This window comes from Carya illinoinensis, chromosome 8 (genome assembly GCF_018687715.1).
Source record: "Carya illinoinensis cultivar Pawnee chromosome 8, C.illinoinensisPawnee_v1, whole genome shotgun sequence".
In the NCBI taxonomy this organism is placed as follows: domain Eukaryota; kingdom Viridiplantae; phylum Streptophyta; class Magnoliopsida; order Fagales; family Juglandaceae; genus Carya; species Carya illinoinensis.
In genome coordinates, this window is record NC_056759.1 from 5,585,510 (window position 1) to 5,608,203 (window position 22,694).

Here is a 22,694-nt window from a genome sequence, read left to right on the forward strand (position 1 = left end):
CATAAAGTACTCTTCAACAGGATCATTTTTTAACTAAAAAAATTCCAGAATAAGTTGCTTGACAGACTTCATCCACCCGAGATATCGACGTCGTCTTCATTTGCATTTTACAGCTTATCGCTAAAGCATGCTTAGCCCTACTTTCCTTCACAGTTCGGGGGGATTTTTTTTTGGGGGGGGGGGGGGGGGGGGGGGGGGGGGGGGGGGGGGGCTTACCGGGGCTGTTGCATTCATAACTACCAGAAAGTGCTTGCAGCTTACATAATAAACCATCAGAAAGTCAATTTTAGCACTCTTCGAATGAAACAAACATATCAGGTACTGCCTTACTGGATTTCACCATCCTCACCAAGCTCCCCATCTTCAAGTTCCTCGTATCCACTGTTTCTACGAGAACCATCCCGATGCTCTCTCTTATGTCTTTTATGCCTGTTTTCAGTGTCTGATTCAGGAGAGTATGCGTGCTGCCAAGAAACATCAGGAATAGTTAAAACCCTTATTCAGCAATTGTATAAATGCTTTCTAAAAATTAAAATCCACTTACCTTTCTTGATTTTTTGCGGTCACTGCCATGCCTACGTGATTTCTTAGACTCTTCTTTCTCATCCTTGTCAGAACTTACGTCATCTGTGGCAGGTTGATGCCTCTTCCTGTGTTTCCGATCCCGGTCTTTTTCTCTTTTCTTATCCTCTTTATAGCTATGACTGTCAATCACATCTGCATTTTCACCATCTGTTTCATCCTTCTTAGATCGTTCCTTACCCTTCTCTCTTTCACGTTCCCTATCTTTCTCCTTTCTTTCTCTCTCCTTCCGCTTCTCTTTCTCCTCTCTCTCCTTCTCCTTTTTGGCCTGCAAAGAATTAGAACCTCAATATAAGTGCTTCAAAATCACTGAACAACTACATGTTTTTCCAGGAGTATCATTTACACTGGCAAGGCAAAGTTCTAAGAAAATGCGCGAGAATGCAGCACATAAGATCAGATTCCCAATCAGCTTAAGAGTAAAGAGGTGCTCAACCTTTACAATTTTAATGTCATTTTACTTATCTATAAAAGCATAATGAATCTTACACAAACATTGATGCAGAATTTTTATAAAAAGAGATGGAAGAAAGAAACAAGTCATGAAAAAAAAAACCCCACCAAAAGACTGGCATGCACATCATGATATATATTTTTTTTTTTGTAACAAACCCCAACAATCAGTCTTTCAGATTAGGCACTAGAAAGAGACAGTCACTAATTAACAGTTTCAAAATGTTAAAAAGCAAGGGTCATATATTCAGTTGCAACAGGTAATTGCTTTGTAGCATCTCTGCTCAATGTAACTTGGTGTTTCAGTTCCCTTTTTCAAACGCGTAACATATCGTAAAGAATAAAAACCTAAAGATCATACAAGAGATAGAGATAGAGATTTCAATTTTTTCCAAAAAATATTCATTCCAAATGGATGTAGATGGTTTGTGTGCATGGACATGGTAATCTGAACAGCCACATCCAGTAAACAGATAGAATAACACCAACGACCTAGGCATGTACACAAGACTTGCATACCTTCTCCTCTTCACGTTTGCGCTCCTTCTCTTTAACCTTTTCCTGTAGTTGTCCAATGTATTCCTCAAAAATCTCCCTCCTAAGGCTCTCCTCCCCAATTGATCTGAAGAAGGGATGGTCAAATGAAGTTTTAAAAAAAAAAAAAACCTAAAGAATAAATATACTACCATAACAAATAACATTATCCACCAACTGAAAAACATGTTCCAGAGAAAAAACGGGGGGTTGTGATACCTATATTCTTCGCTATCTTCAAAGAGTGGTTTGCAATCCTCCCAATTACAAGATGCAGTGATTTCCTATAAAGTGGCACAGCAATCAGAACTGAGATAGGATGGTCAAGGCAATATACTTAGCCTAGCAATGCAAAGTGGAACTATCAATTCCCATTCGATGACTCTCACGGTACCTTGAAAGTGTACAATAGCTTAGTGAAGTCATCAGCAAGACGTTGACGCTTTCTAGCTTCCTTCTCCACCTTCTCCTTGGCTCTCTCCAATAACTCCTCAAACACAAACTTCAAAGAGAGATTAAAAAATTAGTTTAATGCATTGTAGAGACAAATTTCATCCACAGACTACCTACCATGCATGTTAACTATCACAAAGATGTCAAAGAGGATTCAGCTTGAAAAGATACCACTAGCAAGGTTTCTTGGGCTCATTTAACTGGACAATCCAAAATTCTCTACACCTCGGCCACTCCCACTGGGAATGGACTCAATGTTGCTTATAACAGCAATAGTAGTGAAAACAGCAGTAATAAAGGCCTCATGCAGAGCACTTAAGATCAAGTCTAGCACAAATAAACAACAGATTCTAAACGACATAGCATTGAATCCATTGCCATGAAGAAATATAGTACAAGTTAGTTCTTAAGCAGTAACCAACTGACATATTCATCAGTTCCTTAAAATGAACGGAGATTATGGGAGAGGACAAACCATTGTAATAACTATCCGTATACGAAAATAAAAATAAAAGCTAGACAGTGAAGCAGCAGTGGGTATTTTTGTTCAAACAGTATGACACAGTAAGTTTGTTGATATTGGCTTTGAAAACTTATCTCGTAGTAAAATTCTAGAAAGCACAGATACTTCAAATAACCACCATACTCATATTTGATGATACTTGATAAAGATGTGTATAAGATATGCATCCAAGACAAATCCATTTTTTAACCCTGAAATGACATCATACACCCCTAGTCTATAATGATTCATACGACATGGATACACTGGGGGAGAGAATTCTTTCAGGTAAAAACAATGGGATTTCAACATGCACAGAGCAGATATATGGTTACCCACTGTCCACTGCTTTTTATCCATAATATGGTAAATTTAAATATTTTGGAACCCAAATTTTATGAATTTCAAACATGGATAGCTAATTAAGGGCACGTTCTTTTGTTAATTTATCGTCAAAACGGATTTCAGTATAAACAAAAAGGTAGCATTTATACATTTTAAATAATTTTATAAATTATCTTTTCTTTTCTTTTTATGTCGGGAAACCTCTCCAAGGCAGGGTCCTTGAGACCCATCCTTGCAGAGTAAACCTCGGTCCTGTGCACCGCACCCTCGGAAGTTTCCCTCACGGAACTGGTTAAATCGCTGGCTTTTTACCAGAAGGTGTGGCCCCAAAGGATTGTTTGCACCCATGAGGTGTTGAACCTTCGACCTTGAAGGGAGTGATACCCAAGACCAAGGCCTTCACCACTTGCACCAACCCCTTGGGATTAATTTTACGTAGCCCATGATATCATATCTTAGATTTTCAAGAATTGGCATATCACATATCCGTATCATATAGCAAGAATCTAAACAATAAAAAAAATTACCAACCAACTAATTACAGAATTCTCACGGAAGTGCCATATAGTACATGCTGAGAAAATTCATCAGCTACAACAAGAACCATTAGAACCATAATAGAAAAAAAATACCATTAATCCAAGCAGACCATTACTTTTCGGGTGGGGCTTGGAAACGGGGTGTTCAAGATTTACAGTAGGCAATAGACAACCATACCTAGCAAAAAATTGCATGTGCTCCTTTTAATATTATTATTATTATTATTATTATTATTTTTTAAATAAAAGATCTTTTGCAACTTATCAAAAAGATATAATTACTTATCTTTGTCAGGGTTCAGCACATATATTAGTATATCATGAAACAAAAGTTAGAAAAGTTTATTTATAGAGAAATGATTTATATAAGCCCCAAATAGGGCTTTTGGAAAATAGTGTACCCACCTTGAAAAAGTGTAAAAAAACAAATCTTTTTTAGTAGGACCCACTTTTTTACAAAGCGCTTGGGCAGGGCTTGTCTAGCATTACACATGGAGGGACAAGATATCCACATCCTTTAAGCTTTGACTAGAGGATTTGCTTATTAGAAGAATAAAAGTCAAATTGGACTCTTCCAATTAAAAGCAGGCATAGCTAGCTTTTGGTTAGTTACCTAGAAATGAAAAACAAAAACTTGGTCACGGGAACAATGTCCATCTGGAGAAAAAATTCGAAGTCAAGAAAGATAACATTTTCAGGGAACTTGAAAACCTCCTCTAGATGCAAATTTGTTCCATTAAATATTATCCCATTAAAGACAAAATAGTTCTATGGTACCATACATTTAAACTGACCATATGACTGCATATTATGATCTTTTCAGACACCGCAAACATAAGAAGGAACAGATATTAATAGGAAATATTTTTTTTTCTTTTGTTAACAAACCTTCAAGTTGATATCAGATATAGGCGGGGAGCCAATATCTTCAAGAATAGCTGCTTTAAAGTCTTCAAAAGTCCATGTTGATAACAAGGTAAACTGCCAAAAATAAAAAAAAAAATACAATTGAAATCAAAATATACCCAGAGAAGATACAATAAAAAGTTGTTGACGTCCTACCTTTCCCAACTTCATTGCATCCTTGATACGTGTTTTGTCATCATGATACTGTCCATACGCAAATAAATGATGTCAGAGATATTCAACAATAAGCATTGCAGCTCTCAGTTACCTCAGGCAAAACAGAAAATACAACACCAAATGTTAAGGAAGCTAATCAGCGACAAATACAAGGGATCAAGTAGATTTCCTTTTCATTTTTGTAAGAATATGTTTCAGATATCCCATATATTATATGAATTCTCCTTTTAAATTAAGCGATTATTTCAATAAACACCAAAGTTTTGAGGAGCAGCTAGCAGCTGAAAACATTATCAAGTAAAAAATAAACTAAAAATTATCAACACCACTACATGAAGCATGAATAACTAATTCCTTAAGATGTGATCAAGAGCAGAACAGTACTAATAATGACAATACACAAAAAGCTCAATCCAAGTTATAACACCAAAGAAATCATCTTGTTCAGGCAGATCACAACAAGATAGAAACAAAGGCATGTACACTTTGGTCAGACAATTAATACCTTAAAATCATCGTCATAAGTTTTTTGTGGCCACAAGTGTTAATAAAAAATAAAAAATAAAAAAAGTAAAAGGAATTTATTGTGGTTTTGAACCTGTTTCTTCCATGATAAAGCACAAACCAGGTATGATAACTTCCTTTTCTGATTAATCTGGGTTATCCTAATTGCATGTGTACTTCAGTTGCACTCCTTTTGACACGTTCTGAGAATAAATACGTTTTGAGAAACAACTAAATGACATAAAATAAAATTACCCCCATACAGTGGAAGTTTAGCAAGTGAAGTCACTTCTTAACACGAGAAAGTCCTACTGTTTTTAGTGAGCAGCCAGCCTCCTTTAGTTTTGAGACATGGTGATGATAACCTAAAAGAGTTTATTTGAGATTCTTGACAGGAACAAAATGAAGTTACACTCTCCCTGAATATTTCAATTTTACAATTTTCTACAGCGACATCCACAAATAAACAATAAGCATTGAAAAATTAAATATGAGAACTTACTTGTTTCTCTAACTCTTCAGCAACGTCCTCAAATAAATCCTTCGGCGTGGAACCAGAAACGTTTGATGCAACCGCTTGATATTGAGGCAAATCCTTAATCTACATACAAAGGATAGATACAAAACAAAATACTGATCCAGAAGCAATTCCTATTAAACCAAATTCTCTTATTTAACCAGCTCTTAATTACAGTTATTTCACAAAGAACGGAACCAGGCAGGGCACCTTTAAGCAATAATCACGCCAGTGAGTTTTAGCCGTGAGAACGCCACCATCAGCATGTACTTCCATCAGCTTGCGAAGCTCATCACGATTCTTCCGCTCAGCACGCTTCAATTGCTCCTTATATGTGGGATGCATATGAAAATGACAACATATATCAGAACAAGATTTTCTGATAAATATACCACAAAAAATCAATAAATTACGATCTTAAGGCCAGAAAGAAGGGATCCTACCTTCTGTATCTTCTTTTGCTCTTCCTCCTCTTTCTCCAGGTCACGTATATAGTCCTACCATAACCTATGTCAGCATATAAATCGAGAAGACATCATCAAGCATAGATGAGGCAAAATACCTGGAAAATGAGCAAACGGTCCAGTTTTTCAAGACGTGAACATCTTTCATCATCTTCTAAGCGATCTTGAACTTTTCTCCACTGGGTATGTGCCTATAATAAAAAACAAATAATGCCTCAAGAATGAAGAATCAACGTAAATTTTTTGTATATGCCATATTTTTATGGCATACCTTAATGAGATTGCATGATTCCAGAAATTTCCTGTATTCTGCTACATTCCACCTATGCTCCTCTGCAGCCTTTTCCTTTTCCTGCAATCAAGAATTAAGACAAACAGAAATACGGTGTGCTTTGGGACATACAACACTCTACAGCTATCCACACGACAAAGGAATGAAAGAGAAAATGCAAAACTAAGCTAGCAACTGAGCAAGCCAAGGTAGTCAACCATGTCTTCATGACAGCACAGATAGCAAGTTTATCTTCAGTATCTTTCTTAAACCATACAACCAGCAAATATGAGTATTCTACCCACAACCTTTTAATGTATTTTTTCATATTTTTTGGAACCAAAAATATTTCTCCTAATAAATTTAAGATTTAAATATTTGAAAAAAAAAACATTAACTGCTTACGTGGTAAAATTTTAGTTCTTTATGGTCCCTAAGCACAATAAGACCTAACCAATTAACAACACCACAACCTTAAGTGTACATCAAGAAACAAGTTCATGGTATATCCATTACCAATGATTTGGAAAAATTCGATGCACATGCAATGTTTGCCTCATTCAATTTTCATACCTTACAATTCCTGTTTTGTCCACCCCAAAACACTGCTGCCGCACATAACCCCTCTGCTGTCATGACAGGATTTCACACCACTTTCTTAAACCCAAATAAAAACATATCTCAAACATTTTCTCGATCTAAAGATATATTTCATTAGTCCCACCACTTTCACAAAACTCAAAAAAAAAAACCCAGGTCTAAAAGTTTTCTACCCTAAGATAGAACAAAAGCTTCAAATGACAATGGGATTTACAAAAACAGCTCAAATTAAGCCCATCATTTTGCCTTATTTTAAGTAAGCATCTTGAATTAGAAGTTTGCATGTAGTTATTTATTCATTACCTAGTAAGCATATTGAAATGAAATAGATTCAGAAATCCAACAGAATAATGACAATTACACGAGCAAATGAAGTAAGCCTTTTATTACCTTCCTCTCAAGTTCCACCATGTAGCTTTCAAAAAGATCCTCCCGGTCTCTAGTTCGTTCAACAGCCTTGAATCGTTCATCATTTTCAAACATACTAACAGCTTTGCTAATGAGGGAAAAAAGAAGATCTTAAAGATTTTTCTTGAAAACTAAGTTAAAAAATAACAAAAAACAAACTACAGTACAGATAGGCAACACATAAAGTTATAAGGTGGAGAAGCAAGAACCTCCATCTGGTGGATGATGTGAGTTCCTTGGACTCCTGGAAAGACAATACACCCCCAAAACAGACATGCATGGTCAGGGAGGGAAAAGAAGTATCATATCAAGCAGCTATATAGAAACGAACAGTGAAGAAAACATTGTGAACTTCACACAACATACTTCTAACATCTTTGTGAATTCTTCCCGAGCTTTTATCTGCCTCATGCGCCTCTCCTCAGCTTCCAGTTTCTTCCTTTGACCCAAGTACTGAAAATAAGAGACCAATTTGTGTCACATAAAGATGAAAAATACTGTAATATTGCAAATTTAAAGGCAAGTAAAGGTTGTATCACTAAAGTCCAGGTGAAATCAGAAACAATCTGTATAATAAAAAAATCCAGTAAAGCCATTCGCATAAGTGGTACATTCTACTTACCTCATTAAATGCTTGCTTCCGCTCACCAAGTGTTTTCAGAGCCCCATATCTTTTGTCATTAATTATCTCTTTCATTGCCTGATGTTAAAAGTCAACACCGTTGAGAAGCACTTAAAAAGAGATGAGAAATTCTCAAAAGGGAATTTTTTATTATTATTACCGGGTGTCTGGAACAAAGTTCCAACTAATCCCAAGGCACATAGGCCCAGGGTTGTTTGCACCCAAAGGTTCAAACCATGGACCTGGAGGGAGCATACCACCAAGACCAAGGCTCTTACCAATTGAACCAACCCCTAGGAGTTGAAATGGTCAAAAGGAAAGTTAAAGCCAATCTACCTATCAAAAAAGAGGAAAGTTAAAGCCAATCTACCTGTTCCCAAGTCCAATCAGACTGCACGTTAACAGATTCCAGCAGAGCTTTGAATGCATTTTTAGCTTCCTATATACAAAATCACGTGAAAACAAGTCAACAAAGAAGAAAGATATGGGTGTTGAGAATCATTACAATGACAATCACACCACGGATTCAGTTTCAATTATCAATTCAAGAAGCAAAAGTATAGATCAATACCAGCTTACTGGCATATAACAAAGGTTCATCATCAAGAGTTTTCTCCTCTAAAGCAGTGACATTAACTTTTCCAGCAACCGTCATTCCTTTTTTTGCTTCCTGCCAGGAAGACCACAGAAACATGTCATGAAAAAAGATCAAGTATTTGTTCTTGAGCGTACTCCTGACAAGAAGAAAAATGTGTTTTGTAAATGGGCTGACCAAGAGCCACCTGATTTTGAACAATTACCCAGGCTAGATAAAAAATTTTCTTGAACTCATTTTAGATAAAACTTTCTAGAAAGAGCAAAAGCTGTGCTTTTCTCCAAACTATGCAACCAGTATGCAGTGAAATCTTGGACATGATCAAAATTACTAACCCAATCAAAGCCTTCCAGAAACGTGCCGAAAAATAAAACATTACTTTTTTAGGCATAGTAGAAAACATGAAAATAAAAACATACCTCAATATCCTGTGCAGAAGCTCCATCTATAGATCCTGGAAATTCTTGAGAGGCTGTGGTTTCAAGGTGGCTCCTGCAATAATTGACAGGAATAAGTGTTCAAGCCAACCCCATCTTTCCAAATCAATAAAGAAATAATTTGTAAAAAAATAACACAAAATTTAAAGCACTAAAATAAGTGCATACATCGATGATGAATTGGCATTTATTGAAGCAGCAGGAACTCCAGTACTTGCTGAAACAGTGGAAGGTGGAGGAGGAGCTAGCGCCTGATGTTGAAAACCAGCTGTACTTGTTGATAGAACAGGCTGTGCACCAGAAATGACTGATGGTCCAGAAATCGCCACAGGAGAAGGATTTGAATCTGTAACAACAGGTGTCACAGGAACTGGGCTCAAAGCCACCCCAGCTAATGTCGAAGCAGTTGAAGAGCTAACTGAGACGGTTGCAACAGATGTTTCAACTGATACGGCAGCAGCATCTGGTGCATGAGAACTCACACTTGTTTCTGATTGTGTTCCCTGGCTAGCTGATTTTTCCGCCTGTTCACGAGCCAACTAGAAGCAAGCATCTCAAAATTAAAACCAAGCTAAAACCAACCCCAAAAAATATTAACATAATAAAAACTTATGATAAACCTTCAGTTCCTCAGGAATTGTCCATTTAGATTCCTTTGTAACCTTGTTATAATAATACCTGCAAAAGCCATGCCAATTATAGCTCAAAACAATTATACATCAAACATTAAGCAGTAAATGATGAATTAAAAAGGACCCCAACAATACTTATACTATAAAATGATGTAGCAAATGAAAAAGGAAGGTAAAACACACTTTCTTCCCTCTGGAGAAGTATATTCCTTCCAAACAGTCGATGCATCAGCCTTCTGTTCCAATGACAATGTTAATTACGTGAGCAGGTGAAATTGATTCAAGAAAGAATGCTGAAGTTTTTTCACAAAATAAAATAAACTAAAAAGGCAAAAAAGTAATGGTTAAAAACCCAAATACACAATAATTCCAACTTAATCACTTGCCCATGATAAAATAGTTATGGAAGCATGGTTCCTCGACCAGTTTGCCTAACTAACATAAAGAGAACCCCATATTCCATTAAACAAGCAGAGAATACCATAGAGCCTCTGTACAATAATAACTCGAACAGATAAACTTGTGAAAAAAAAATATTCCATGTTCCTTGCAACAACTTCAAGCTATATGTACAATAAATGTATGTCAAATGAGTGCATCCATATTGAAAATATATTCCTCCAAAAGCCCTAATCTAGCACCCATCACTGTTGAGTGGATCATCATCAGATTTGACGAAGCCATCAGCTCAAAACTACCTCTAGTTCCTATTGGTGTCATAAGCTTCATCTTAGATTTCACATATACATAATAGATGTCAATTTTGATGTCACGCTATACTCCAGCTAACACATGGCAAGTAGGCAGAGTTTGCAAACATGCAGAATAACCAAAAAAACCTATAGTTTCACAACATATTTTGCATCCACATAATATAGAAGTATGCACCTATTTTAATTGTAATAACCTATCAAAAAACCCTTTTTAATGATAATAAGGAGGCTTATAACACTACACAACCAAAAAGATTGCTAAAGCAGTCCCTAGATGACAGCACTATGCTAGAAGAGAGAATCATAATGGCATCAACATCAAAAATGTTTTCAACTAGCGAGAATGTGGTAAAAAAGAACCTATTAAATTTTGGAACAAGATTGTGAACTATCAAATGCAAACATGTGATATCTATGAAGATGGGGACAAATTAGTTGTTGAGGGAATAAGCTCCGATAACTAATGTGCTATAAATCGAACCAAGACCATTTATGATGACTTCAGGTCTTAGAAAAGGAGAAACAAAATGAAAATAGTAAATTTACTATGATCTAGAGAAAAATAAGCTACAAAGGATGGAAGGAACTATTGGTGACTGTAAGCTTCTTCATCTGGAAATTGACAATACAAGGGCAAGTTGATATGCAGAAATCATCTGTCCTATATTGCAATAGAAATCAGTAGACAGTATCATTTTTTCTGTTAAGTATACGAGATAGCCTCCAAAATGCAAGTCAAATATTAAAAGGAAAATATGCATCGTAGCATGCGCATATTTCATGTAGTATCTGATATGTATTAGTCACACGACGACCTTCTAAACCGTGCAAAAAAATTACAGAGCATGAAAGGTGTATATTGTGAAAGTTGTATATCCAAAAAGGGGGGCATGCTGCAACAACATAATTGAGTTTTATCCTCAAAACCATTAGGTTCTCAACTTTGATAGTATCCTCTACCTCTCTATGGGGAAAAAAATGAGCCACATCAATTTGCATGCATAGCGCACAAATAACATGCAAATCCATCATAACGAAACCTACAAAGCCCAAATAGTAAAAACTCAAAGAAAGGGAAGTTTATTGTCCAGCCATTCTTTTTTTTTTATAAGTAAACGGTAGTATTAATGATAATAGACAGAGTCCAAGTACACAAGAAGGTATACAAGTGGAGCACCTATCTAGATTTAGCTATTAGATACAAGGAAATCATGAAAACTTAAGCCATTAAAGTCTATTGCTATGGCCCAAAAGCATAAAGTACAGAAAAATAAAGACCAAAGCTCCTCTAAAGACCGCTCCTTATCTTCAAATGTCCGCTCATTACGTTCCTGCCATAAGCACCACATAATGCAGATAGGAACCATCTTCCACACTGCCTTGATTTGAGGGACCCCGCCCGGAATTGACCAGCTGGCCAAAAGCTCAACCACTTAACTCTATGCGACTGAACACTTCACTCCACAAAGCTCTAGCTATCTCATAGTGTAGCAAGAGATGATCCACTGATTCGCCCTCTTTTTTGCACAAACAACACCAATCTAAGATAATTATTCGACGCTTTCGCAGATTATCTGTTGTCAAAATCTTCCCAAGAGCCGCTGTCCATGTGAAGAAGAGTGCTTTGGGGCGTGCCTTATTTCTCCACAAACTTCTCCAAGGGAAATTGGAATCCGGTCGAAATGTGAGAGATTTATAAAAAGAACGGACCGAGAAAGTACCTTTACCTGCCGGTATCCACCACAACTTATCAGCACACGAAACCTGTATTCTCACTGCATATACCTGGCTGAAAAAAGTCTCAAAACAGTCTATTTCCCAATCTTGGGCAGCTCTACTAAAAGTGACATCCCATTGTCCAGCCATTCTATCAGGTCCTCATAACTCAGGGTAGGAACTCTTTTCCTTGGAAGAGTATTTAGCGGACTAGAGCACCCATAAGAGAAGCCTCTTGTGCTTGGACAGCCTCCTTAGGGAAGATCCTCACCACAAGAATCTAAGGAAGCGTCATTGTCATTGTGGCTGATTGTTGTATGTGTAGAAAGTGCAGGATATATATAGACCACATGTTACTCCACAGTATGGTTGCCAGAGCCTTGTGGACTGTTGCCTTTGGTAGATTAGGGTCGGCCTAGGTTATTTTTAGAAGGATAGTAGACATCTTTGCAAACTAGAGAGGGTTATATGTTAGCCCTTGTGGTGAATTTGGAGGGAAAGAAATGATAGTTTGAAGACCAGACAGTGAGAAGGCAATAAATGAGCTTAAAACGTTTTTCTTCAATACCTCGTTTCCTTGGGCAGTTGCTATAGATTTCATGGCTAAGTTTTCATATTTTCTTGTATCTCTTTCTGTTTTTAATAATTTTTTTTTCTTGTATACATCAAACATGCTTGAGCTAAGCCTTTGTGCTCTTCAATAAATGTTTTGATCACATATAAACTCACAGACAATTAAAACATTGTTACAGCAAGTACCATTGACCCCACATCACATACCTCCAAAATCAATAGCACCTACTGTACTTGTACAACCAACCTTAACTAGACACCAAAGAAGCCAAAAACAAATGAAAATATGCAAACATGATGTTACAAAATTAGAAATGATCAATATAGCGAAATAAATCAGATATTTGAACATAAAATATGGATAAATGAGTGTTTCAATATCACATAATCATGGGTGGAACATACCGCAATTTGTGGGGCATAAAGACATGTAAACCAGAGTTATCTAAAACAGAATTGTGTGATGAGGGAGAAAAAAGCAATTTAACAAATAGTTTTTTATACGTAAGGAAGATTTTATTAATACAAAAATAGGCATAGCCCAAGTATACAGGAAGTATACAAGAGAATGCACCTAATTAGGAACTAGAGATAGATACAAGAAATTCAGAAAGCAATTTAAGAAATATAAGAAAATAACTCTAAAAACTATTGCCATCTTTTTTTTATATAAGTAAAAATTTATTAACATCAATAGGCATAGCCAAGTACAGTGGATGTATACAAGAGAAACACCTAGCTAGGGAGCAGAAATAGCTAAAAATTATTGCCATAATAGCGAGGACATGAAGTAAATATCGAAAATAATAGATATAAAGTACATCCCTAATCCTATGACACAAGTAAGGAGAATCAAGGAAGAAGTGAGAGGAAGGAAACAATTACTTTTGACATTGGTCAGACACATCAAACAACACTATGGATTAAAATCATCCTACATGATAAACAATATGTAAATAACAAAGTCATTGCCTGCCTTGAGAAAGTAAAACGTCGCCTTCATAGTGAGCATATAGAGCACTCGTTAAATTTCTCCAAATTTTCCATGACATCTACAAACCAGTGGAAGCAGATGCAAATAAAAGGATAACTCGCATAAACAAATATGATTAATCTGGCTACAATTGTCAACATCTATACAGAGAGCATTGTTTACAAGTATTCCTGAGCATTTCAATCAAATGTATAGCAGGTAACAGGAGAAGACAGAGTGAATACAGCAATAGCAACAAATCAGTAATGAGAATCACCTCAACTGGAGTCATCAATTCTGCCGGCTTCTCCCAAACAGATTGTTTTGTTCTCTTGTTGTAATAATATCTGACAAAATGTATTAATCAGTAAGGGAAACAACCAATAAAAAGACACAGAATGTCATCAACCATTTCAAGGATTAAAAAAAGTCCAACTGTTGAACCTTTAAGACAAAAATTGGGTCAAAAGACACGGAATGCCTCACATAAATCTGTTTCAATTTGGGAAGGAGTGAATGAGAAGATTGAGAGGAGGTTAGCCAGCTGGAAAAAAATTATATTTGTCTAAAAAGGTAGAATCACTTTAATCAAGAGTATGCCGTCCAATCTTCCAACATATTTCCTTTCTCTCTTTCCTTTACCAGTTGGGGTTTCTATGAAAATTGAAAAGATCTCTAGGAATTTCTTATGAGGAGGTAAAGGGGAGGAAAAGAAATATCATTTGATGAGTTGGTATAAGGTATGTCAACCGATTTCAAATGTTGGTTTGGGTGTGCGTAACTTGAGGCTTTTTAATAAAGCTCTTTGTGGTTATGGAGATATCAGTTAGAAAGAGATGGATTATGGAAAAATGTGATAGATGTTAAATATGGGGGTATGTGGGGTAGTTGGTGTTCAAATGAAGTATAAGGAAGAGCTTATGGGATGGGATTATGGAAATCAATTCAAATGGGTTGGGGGGAGTTTGTTGAACATGTCAAACTTAAGGTGGGGGATGGATCAAGAATTCAAATTTGGCATGATAATTGGTGTGGAGAGTAAACTCTCAAAGATGAATTTTCTTCTCTTTTTCAGATTGCAAGGCAGCAAGATGCTACTGTGGCTGATTCATTATCTTTTCGAATTATAGCATTCAATGGACTGTTGACTTTGTGAGAAATGTAAATGATTGGGAAGTTAATCTAATTTCAGATTTTCTCAGCAGATTATATGAGTTGAAGATTGTCCAAGGAACACAGGTTGTTGTGGATTCATGAAAGAAATTTTAGATTCTCAGTACACTCCTATTATAATGCTTTAACCTGCCAAGGTGTATGCGATTACCCCAGGAAAAGTATTTGGAAAGTTAAAGTGCCGGGTAAGGTAGCTTTCTTCTGTTGGCTGGTGTCTCATGATAGAATTCTGAGTACAGAAAATCTAAGAAAGAGTGATCTTTGTATTGTTGATTGGTGTTCTATGTGCAAGAAAAATGGTGAATCAGTTAATCACTTGTTTCTCCATTGTGAGGTGGCTAATAGTTTGTAGAATATCATTTTTGGAAGGATGGGGATTTCTTGGGTAATGCCAAAGCATGTGGTGAATTTACCAGCTTGTTGGAGGTATGCTGGGCAGAGTCTACCTAATGCAGCCATTTGGAAAATAATGCCTTCGTGCTTGATGTGGCGTCTATGGCTAGAAAGGAATGGAAGAAGTTTTGAATACAAGGAATGATTGATGGAAGAAATTAGGGAATTTATCTTTAAAACTCTATGTCTATGGGCGAAGGCTAATGTAATGAATGGTGATGATGTGTTGGAGTTATTCCAGTTTTTTCTATCTTTTTAGTCGCTGTGTGTAGGTATTTCCTCTTGTATACTTCTTGTATACTCGGGCTATGCCTATTCATGGTAATAAAATTCTTGTTAATTATCAAAAAAATTGGGTCAAAAGTTTAAATAATTCAATAAGACCTGCAGCTATAGCAAGATACTACCTTCTCCCATCACCAGATGTATGCTCTTGCCAATCAGAAGATAACTGTTGACTGGAGCTAGGAGCATTTACTGCCTGAAATTCCAAAACATTACTATTAACTTGTCAGGTTCCTATTGTATTGAACGGAACAAGTCTTCACGACTTTTATGCTACTATTCGTAGCACTTAGTTTGTAACTAGGCTCTCTCTTTTGTATACCCCCTGTGTACTCGGGCTTTGCCTATTTACGTGGATCAATAAAATCTTTTACTTATCAAAAAAAAAAAACTTGTCAGGTTCCACAAAAGAGAGAAGCAAATAATAAATGCATGATGACTGACACAGGATCTGATTAAAATCAAGAGCCTTAGATGAAAATGAAAGTTAGATTTACCATAAGGATGCCAACAAGACATTTGAAAATAAGGATTTAATGAAAAGAAATGTCACCTCCAAATTGATATGACATTAAAATTCAACATATCTTAAGACATTTTTTCTAGAATATCAAAAAGCAAGACAGCGTCATAAAACTATTAAAAAGGAAAAATATAAGAAAAACATGAAGAAAATCTGTGACCCTGGCAATTTTGTATTTTAAATTACTAGAATGAACCAAAAAGTAAAAAAAAAAAAAAGAAACTTACAGAATCTGTAGAAGAACTAACTGAGGGATGTTGCCCAGCCTGCTGAACTGGTGTGACAGGGCCTACACTCTGATTTACCGAGGACATCCAAGGTTGCCCTGCAACGGGTACAGGCGGTGCATGCATTTGAGACATTGGCTGGAATTGGGGCAATGTGTTGATACTATTTTGTGGCTGGCCAAAAGAAGATGGTGCGAACTGAAGAATGCAGAGGAATGTATATGAGTACAAAAGGTAGGAGAAAAAATAAGCAATATGCCAAGAGCAGAAAAATATCCATGGATAGAACTTACCATATATGACGAAGAGATAGGCATACCCGATCCAGCCAAGCCAGGCATATGATTGGTTAAAGGGGGGGCACTTTGCTGAGACTGCAGAGGGACTGATGCAAGTGGCCTGTTTGTCTGAACATATGGCATTTGCATAGCCTGTGATGGCGGTGTAGCATGACCAGGCTGATTTGGCCTTGAATGTAACTGCTGAATTGGCTGAGAGAACTGATACGGCTGGTTTTGACCAGCAGGCATCCCAGGATTTGAAGGAAAACCCTGTCCTAAAGGCCGAAACTGCTGGGATGCAGACGGACCGAATGGCTGTCCTTGCTGCGTTGGAACAACTGATCGAAACTATAGTGGAAACAATTTTCCATGAGACGTCAAGTTCAAGCTCGTATAAAAAAAAAATGGAAAATAGAAGTCATTAAAGATAGACCAGAAAATAAATTACCTGCATAGATAAAGATGAACCAAAGCTTTGAGGACCTAAGGATGCAACTGCAGGAGGCTGAAGGGGCTAACCCAGAGCGAGATTCAGGAGGGAAAATAATAAATAAATCAGTTCCCTTTAAATAAATTCCTGTGTATTTGGGCTTTGCCTATTTACTTGATCAAATAAAATCTTATTTTATACATAAAAAATAAATAAATTACAAGTACAAAGTAAAAATGGTTTTCTAAAAGCAAATATTCATTTGAAAATAATTAAATAATTAAGCAAATAAAAAAGAAACAATTCAGCTGACCACAATACAATGAAAATATAGAAAGCATCATGTTCACATTGGAGTTAATTTTCTTTTATAAATAAACAATAACGAAGTGGGGGGCATTCCAAGAATTGAACTCATGTTCACATTCAAGTTAATTTCATTTAAATAAAGCAGGAATTAGAATTTTCATAATCTGGGGAAGGCTTAGGGGTGAGATTCGGCTGTCCGGACCGGAGAAACCGACTGGACCGGACCGGACTGAATGAAAATAAAATTAAAAAATATATATTTTATTATTTATATATATTATTTATATAAATAATTGTATATAATTAATTATTAATATATCACAATATTACATAAGTATTATATTCTTTAATGTATAACTATAATATATAGTATTAGTATATATTCATATATTAACATATTATAAGAGTTATAGTATAAATTATAGTATATGTATAAATTTATAATAGTATTAGTATAGTTAACTTATTATGTTAGGATTAAATCACTATAACTACATAGACTATTATTTAATAAAGTATTACCAATTTATTACTAACATATAGTATATTAATAATACTGTTAGTATAGTTATTAGTTATAGCATTGGTACTAAGTCTATAACTATATATATTTAGATCAATGTATTATTACATTCTTTAATGTATAACTATAATATATAGTAATAGTAATATTAATAATTATACAATTTATTATGTATTTTAATTTAATAAGTCATTTATTTTAATTTAGTATTTTACATCGTTTTTTTTTTTATTAATCAATTTAAAAAAAAATGTTGGACCGACCGGACCGGACTGATTCCGGGAAAAATGATGGACCAAAAATCTTGGTCCATCACCCGGACCGGACCATTCTCACCCCTAGGAAGGCTAACAAAGTTGCCTATGAAACCTAGATACTCAGTGAAAAGGACCGCAGTTGGACTTTTTCAATGAAAACTTTGCCACTGTTAACTTGTTTGAGATTTAAATAAACTCATATATCTTAAATGATGAGCATATTCATGAATCATGGATAACCATGCCATCAAACTATGATTATAATATGCACACAATTTGGATGAATAATGGTCATACTTTGAGTTCTAAAGCCCAGAGTTAGAAGTTTGCTACCTGTGAACCAGAGGACTGAGAATTACCAGCCATCTCAGCTCATAAGCACGCTCCTCAAGCCGCTGCAAAATTAATAAGTCATGAGCAATAACATCCAATCAAATGCCAATAATATCAATGTGCATCCATCTGGTCTTTAGTAGTCATCTGGCCAAATGATTGACTTAAAACTGTGCAGAAGCAATTAAAATAAATCTGCACGGTCTGCACCTATCACTGTTGATATCAAACTTACTTATCAAACAAATAATGAATGCTTATGACTGACAGTCTAAGAACAGAATTCTCTACTCCATTGAATTGAAAACCATATTTTCTTGTCTTCCCTAGCAATCAACCCATTACGCTCCAGATTATTCAGTTTAATCGGTTCAAGGCCTCAAGGATAACTTTATGACTGGTGTCACATAAACTCCTACAGAACAACATATATAAATTTTTATTTAAAAAAAAAAAAAGTTATAGATTTATCTGTCTGGATGTGCTTATTTCGAATAATAGGAATAAAATGAATTCATACCAATTGGAAAAGATGATTAATCCCACCATGGAAGGTCTAGGATTATTACATTGTGTCGTGACAAAGAAACCGGTCACAATTTCTCAAATGTTATTTGGTTTCGTTAGTATATATACACGACGCATCTAGTTTCAATTGATCTTGCGAAGATTTTACCTCTATTTTACCATTAACCAAACAAATGGAACAAATTCCCTGTAATAATATATGCGAGATAAGAAAAGGAAAGAGCAAACAAAAGTGAGCTTACGATTCACAGCAAGGGCAGAGGATGAGATACAGTATGCAGAAGGTTTTTAACGGGCGCTTGTCGAATGAAAAGGCTTAGATCTCTCAGACTGGACCTTCCAGGTGCTAGGGTTTAAGGGGGTAGCAGGATAGAGGGAGCTGGGGAATTGGCGAAACTTGAGAGGTAAGTATTACTGTATTACGGTGTAAAATCTTGGAGCCTGTCGTATTCTTTCTATTAATCATTTTCCAAAACTATCCCAGGCGAAGTGCGAAGATTCACATGCGATGCCACCGTGACTTGGCAGTCTTGGCTCATAAGCCTCATTAGTTATACATTAAAATTAAATGAGAAGTTTTATTAAAATTTAAATAAAATATTATTCTAATATAATTTTTTAATATTAATTTTATTTAAAAAATTAAATTATTTATTATATTTTATAAAAAATTATAATAATTATATAAAATAAAATGAGATAATTTAAATTTAAATTAACCATCACGTTCGAATTTACTAGCCACGTCTAACCCGTTCTTTTCCGAGTAGAAATGATTCAGGATTGTAAACCAGTTGGGCTCTTGTTTTGTAAACTGGACCCTCGTTCCTCCAAATTTCTAATTTGGGTTTGAATCTTTGGAATTTAGTAGAGTTTTGGACTGAATTTTAAGTTTAGAAAGAGATAGATATAGAATTTAATTTAATTTACTGTATTTATAATTGTTCGACTAAATTTACGTTAAAATAATTAATAAATATTACGGAATCTACTTTATAAATCTAAAGAATCTGTATTCCTCTGATTTAACACGATAGACAAAATGATGGAGAAATAAAAATATAAATTGAGAATTAAAATTACGTGAATTCAAGTTAAATGTGTCTTTATTTATATGAATTAGATTATTCAATTCCAACAATTAATTATAATATATCTCAACCATTATTAAGTGTCCGGTCAGATTGAATAATGACTCCAATCATCTTTATACAATAGTAGATCAGAAATCAGAATAGACAGATCATCTCATCATCAAAAGGTTGGAATTGACCTCTATTGTTCACCATCTACTTGTAAATTTTTCGTAATTCACGTATATATTTTTGTTTTTATACCATGACGCAATTCAAATCGAGTAAATTAAATTTAAATTTTCACCCTTAACTTTCAAGCCGCCCGGGGGAGGGACTAGATAGAAGCCGAGCCCTTCCTCATCCCACCACATGCTCTCAATGTTCTATTTTAATCATACTTGTCGACATTCTAGGTGAAGGCCGTTTGAATGTTAAGTTGAATTAAGTTGAGTTGAGTGAAATTAAACTGCTATGAGAGATGAGATGATTTTTATGACAAAAAACCAAGTTTATGAGTTAGTTAATCTTTCACCTGGACGCAAATCTCTTGAAAACAAATGGGTTTTAAAAATTAAGCATCAGGTAGATGGATCAATCGACAATTATAAGGCTCGACTCATGGCGAAGGGCTCTACTTAAAGAGAGAGTATTGATTATGAAGAAACATTCTCCCATGTGGTGAGATTTGCTTCTATTCGTCTCATTCTAGTTATAATTGCATATCTAGATTTCAAATGGATGTGAAAACTGCATTTCTCAATAGAGAACTAGACGAGAAGATTTATATGGATCAACCTATTGGTTTTGAGGCTGAGGGACAAGAGCGCAAAGTATGCCAGCTGAAACGTTCTATTTATGACCTTAAACAATCATCTAGATAATGGTACTTCAAATTTCATAAGGTCATTACTTCAATTGGCTTTGAGATGCTAGAAGAAGACCATTATGTGTATGTCAAACGTACAAGAAAAAATTTTCTAATTTTATCTTTGTACGTGAATAACATCTTATTAGCTGGAAATAATATGGAGATAATTGTCGCCACAAAAGAGTGTTGTCCTCTACTTTTGAGATGAAGGACATGGGTGAAGCAAATTATGTGCTGGGAGTTAAAATTTCAAGGGATCGATCTATGAAGCTTCTTTATTTGTCTCAAGAGACTTACGTTATGAAAATTCTTGAACGATTTTGTATGCATAACTCCAAACCCATACACACTCCAATTGAGAATGGTTATTGTTTGAGCCTAGAACATTGCCCTAAGAATGATGAGGAAACGAAAGAAATGACCAGAATTCTTTATGCAAGTGAAATTGAAGATCTGATGTATGATATGTCATGTACACAACCTGACATTTACTTTGCGGTTGGATTGGTTAGTCGTTATCAGAGTAACTCATGACCTGTTCATTGGCAAGCAGTTAAGAGGATTTCTCGATACCTTCATGGGACAGCAGATCTCATTCTTTGTTACCAGGATGGAGACATGAGATTAAAGGGTTACAACGATGCTGATTGAGCTAGTGATAAAGATGAGCAAAAATTCACGACAGGTTACACATTTATGCTTAGTGGAGGAGCTATTTCTTGGTGTAGCAAGAAACAATCATGCATTTCTTTGTCCACAATAGAGTCAGAGTATGTTGCTTGTTCAACAGATGTACAAGAAGTTGTTTGGGTGAGGAGATTCTTCAAGCGCCTAGATGTTACGGCTCTTGCAAATGAAGCCGTTAAGATATACAGTGATAGTATGGTAGTTTTGGCATATGCCAAGGATCCCAAATACCATGGTAAAACCAAACACATAGATATTCGTTTTCACTACATTCGAGATGTTGTTGCGCAGGGTGAGGTGATCCTACAACAAGTCTCTACTAGCAAGATGGTAGCTGATCCTCTTACTAAGGCTACTAGTAGAAATGTTTTCCAAACTCATGTTAGGAGTTTGGGACTTCATCGGATTTGATATATGTTGTATTGATGATACCTTAACTTTATTGTATATATAACACTGTTAGTATCTATTGCAGTGAGATTATTGCATTTATCTCAAATTATTAATTAAGTGATACTAAGTGAAAAGCACACATAATAAGATGTCACGGGCAAATATCAGTCTACTCATATAGATGATCACCTTAGAGCTTGAGTTGCGAGCAAGATGAGACAAATTGTTTACTTTGGCGCTTGGAAAGTGAGCTATTAAATATCTTGATACTTTGGGAGCATTTAAGATAAATTTAAATAATGTTGCCTTAACTTGGCTAAGATGAGACTTACAAGAGTCGTATATGAAGCATTTGCACAACTTTATAAAGCCTGATTAAAGCAAAATATGAGATCTTAGGCATGCGCTAGATGAGTGACTGTGCTAAAAAACTCAAGTTAAAGCGTCTTTTTGGTGACTAGACTAAGATTCCTACGGCATTTTGAATATGACAAGCCCAATTAAGTGGAAGTTTCGTCGTAACATACATTTCATACTGTATGTGCTATAGATGACCATTTGAGGGAGTGATTGGATGGATCCCTACTCTATCACTATGTGAGCCCTAATGAATCAATAAATGATCTAATGCCCTTGAACCTGGAACTATGTCATGAAATGAAAACTTGATGTTGCTACTTTAGCATGTTTTCTTAGGGCCACGAATGATACGGTCTCGCGGAACAATCTAGGAAAGCAGTCAAGTCTAATTGAATTGACATGAGTGTCTAGGGAAGATTATTTGCATTCTTACTTGTTATTTTATGTCTCATAGCCCGGGCGATTGTGTCGTTTTGACTCGATATAATTATGAGCATATTATATGATATGAGGTCAATAATTGCTTTGAGTT

General features: G+C 35.5%; 1 protein-coding gene across 2 annotated transcripts; it reads right to left on the reverse strand.

Annotated features, from left to right (window-relative positions):
* Positions 1-205: 205 nt before the first annotated feature.
* LOC122318406 (pre-mRNA-processing protein 40A) lies at positions 206-19,204 on the reverse strand. 2 transcript variants are annotated; one of them, XM_043135712.1, is made up of 29 exons: positions 19,021-19,204; positions 18,251-18,312; positions 16,847-16,912; positions 16,411-16,746; positions 16,118-16,315; positions 15,490-15,563; positions 13,794-13,863; positions 9,725-9,774; positions 9,530-9,587; positions 9,078-9,448; positions 8,892-8,964; positions 8,449-8,547; positions 8,248-8,316; positions 7,878-7,955; positions 7,622-7,708; positions 7,465-7,499; positions 7,238-7,343; positions 6,248-6,328; positions 6,075-6,167; positions 5,956-6,009; positions 5,723-5,839; positions 5,498-5,596; positions 4,471-4,518; positions 4,297-4,389; positions 1,964-2,071; positions 1,789-1,853; positions 1,555-1,657; positions 545-850; positions 206-464 (listed from the first exon to the last, which is right to left on the reverse strand). In XM_043135712.1, the coding sequence occupies exons 2-29, from the start codon at positions 18,281-18,283 to the stop codon at positions 327-329; spliced, it is 3,108 nt and encodes a 1,035-aa protein (XP_042991646.1). In that variant the 5' UTR covers positions 18,284-18,312; positions 19,021-19,204; the 3' UTR covers positions 206-326. The 2 variants fall into 2 exon arrangements, with proteins under 2 accessions (XP_042991646.1, XP_042991645.1); XM_043135711.1 differs by having other exon boundaries at positions 9,725-9,777.
* Positions 19,205-22,694: the final 3,490 nt, after the last annotated feature.

Bases quoted from the DNA above. Each gene is read 5' to 3' on its own strand.
- LOC122318406 (XM_043135711.1), bottom strand. From the start codon at position 18,283: ATGGCTGGTAATTCTCAGTCCTCTGGTTCACAG. The intron at 16,747-16,846 runs GTAATTTATTTT...TTTCCACTATAG, and splicing joins GTTCATCTTTATCTATGCAG to TTTCGATCAGTTGTTCCAAC. The intron at 1,854-1,963 runs GTACCGTGAGAG...GCCACTTTATAG, and splicing joins AGCTATTGTACACTTTCAAG to GAAATCACTGCATCTTGTAA.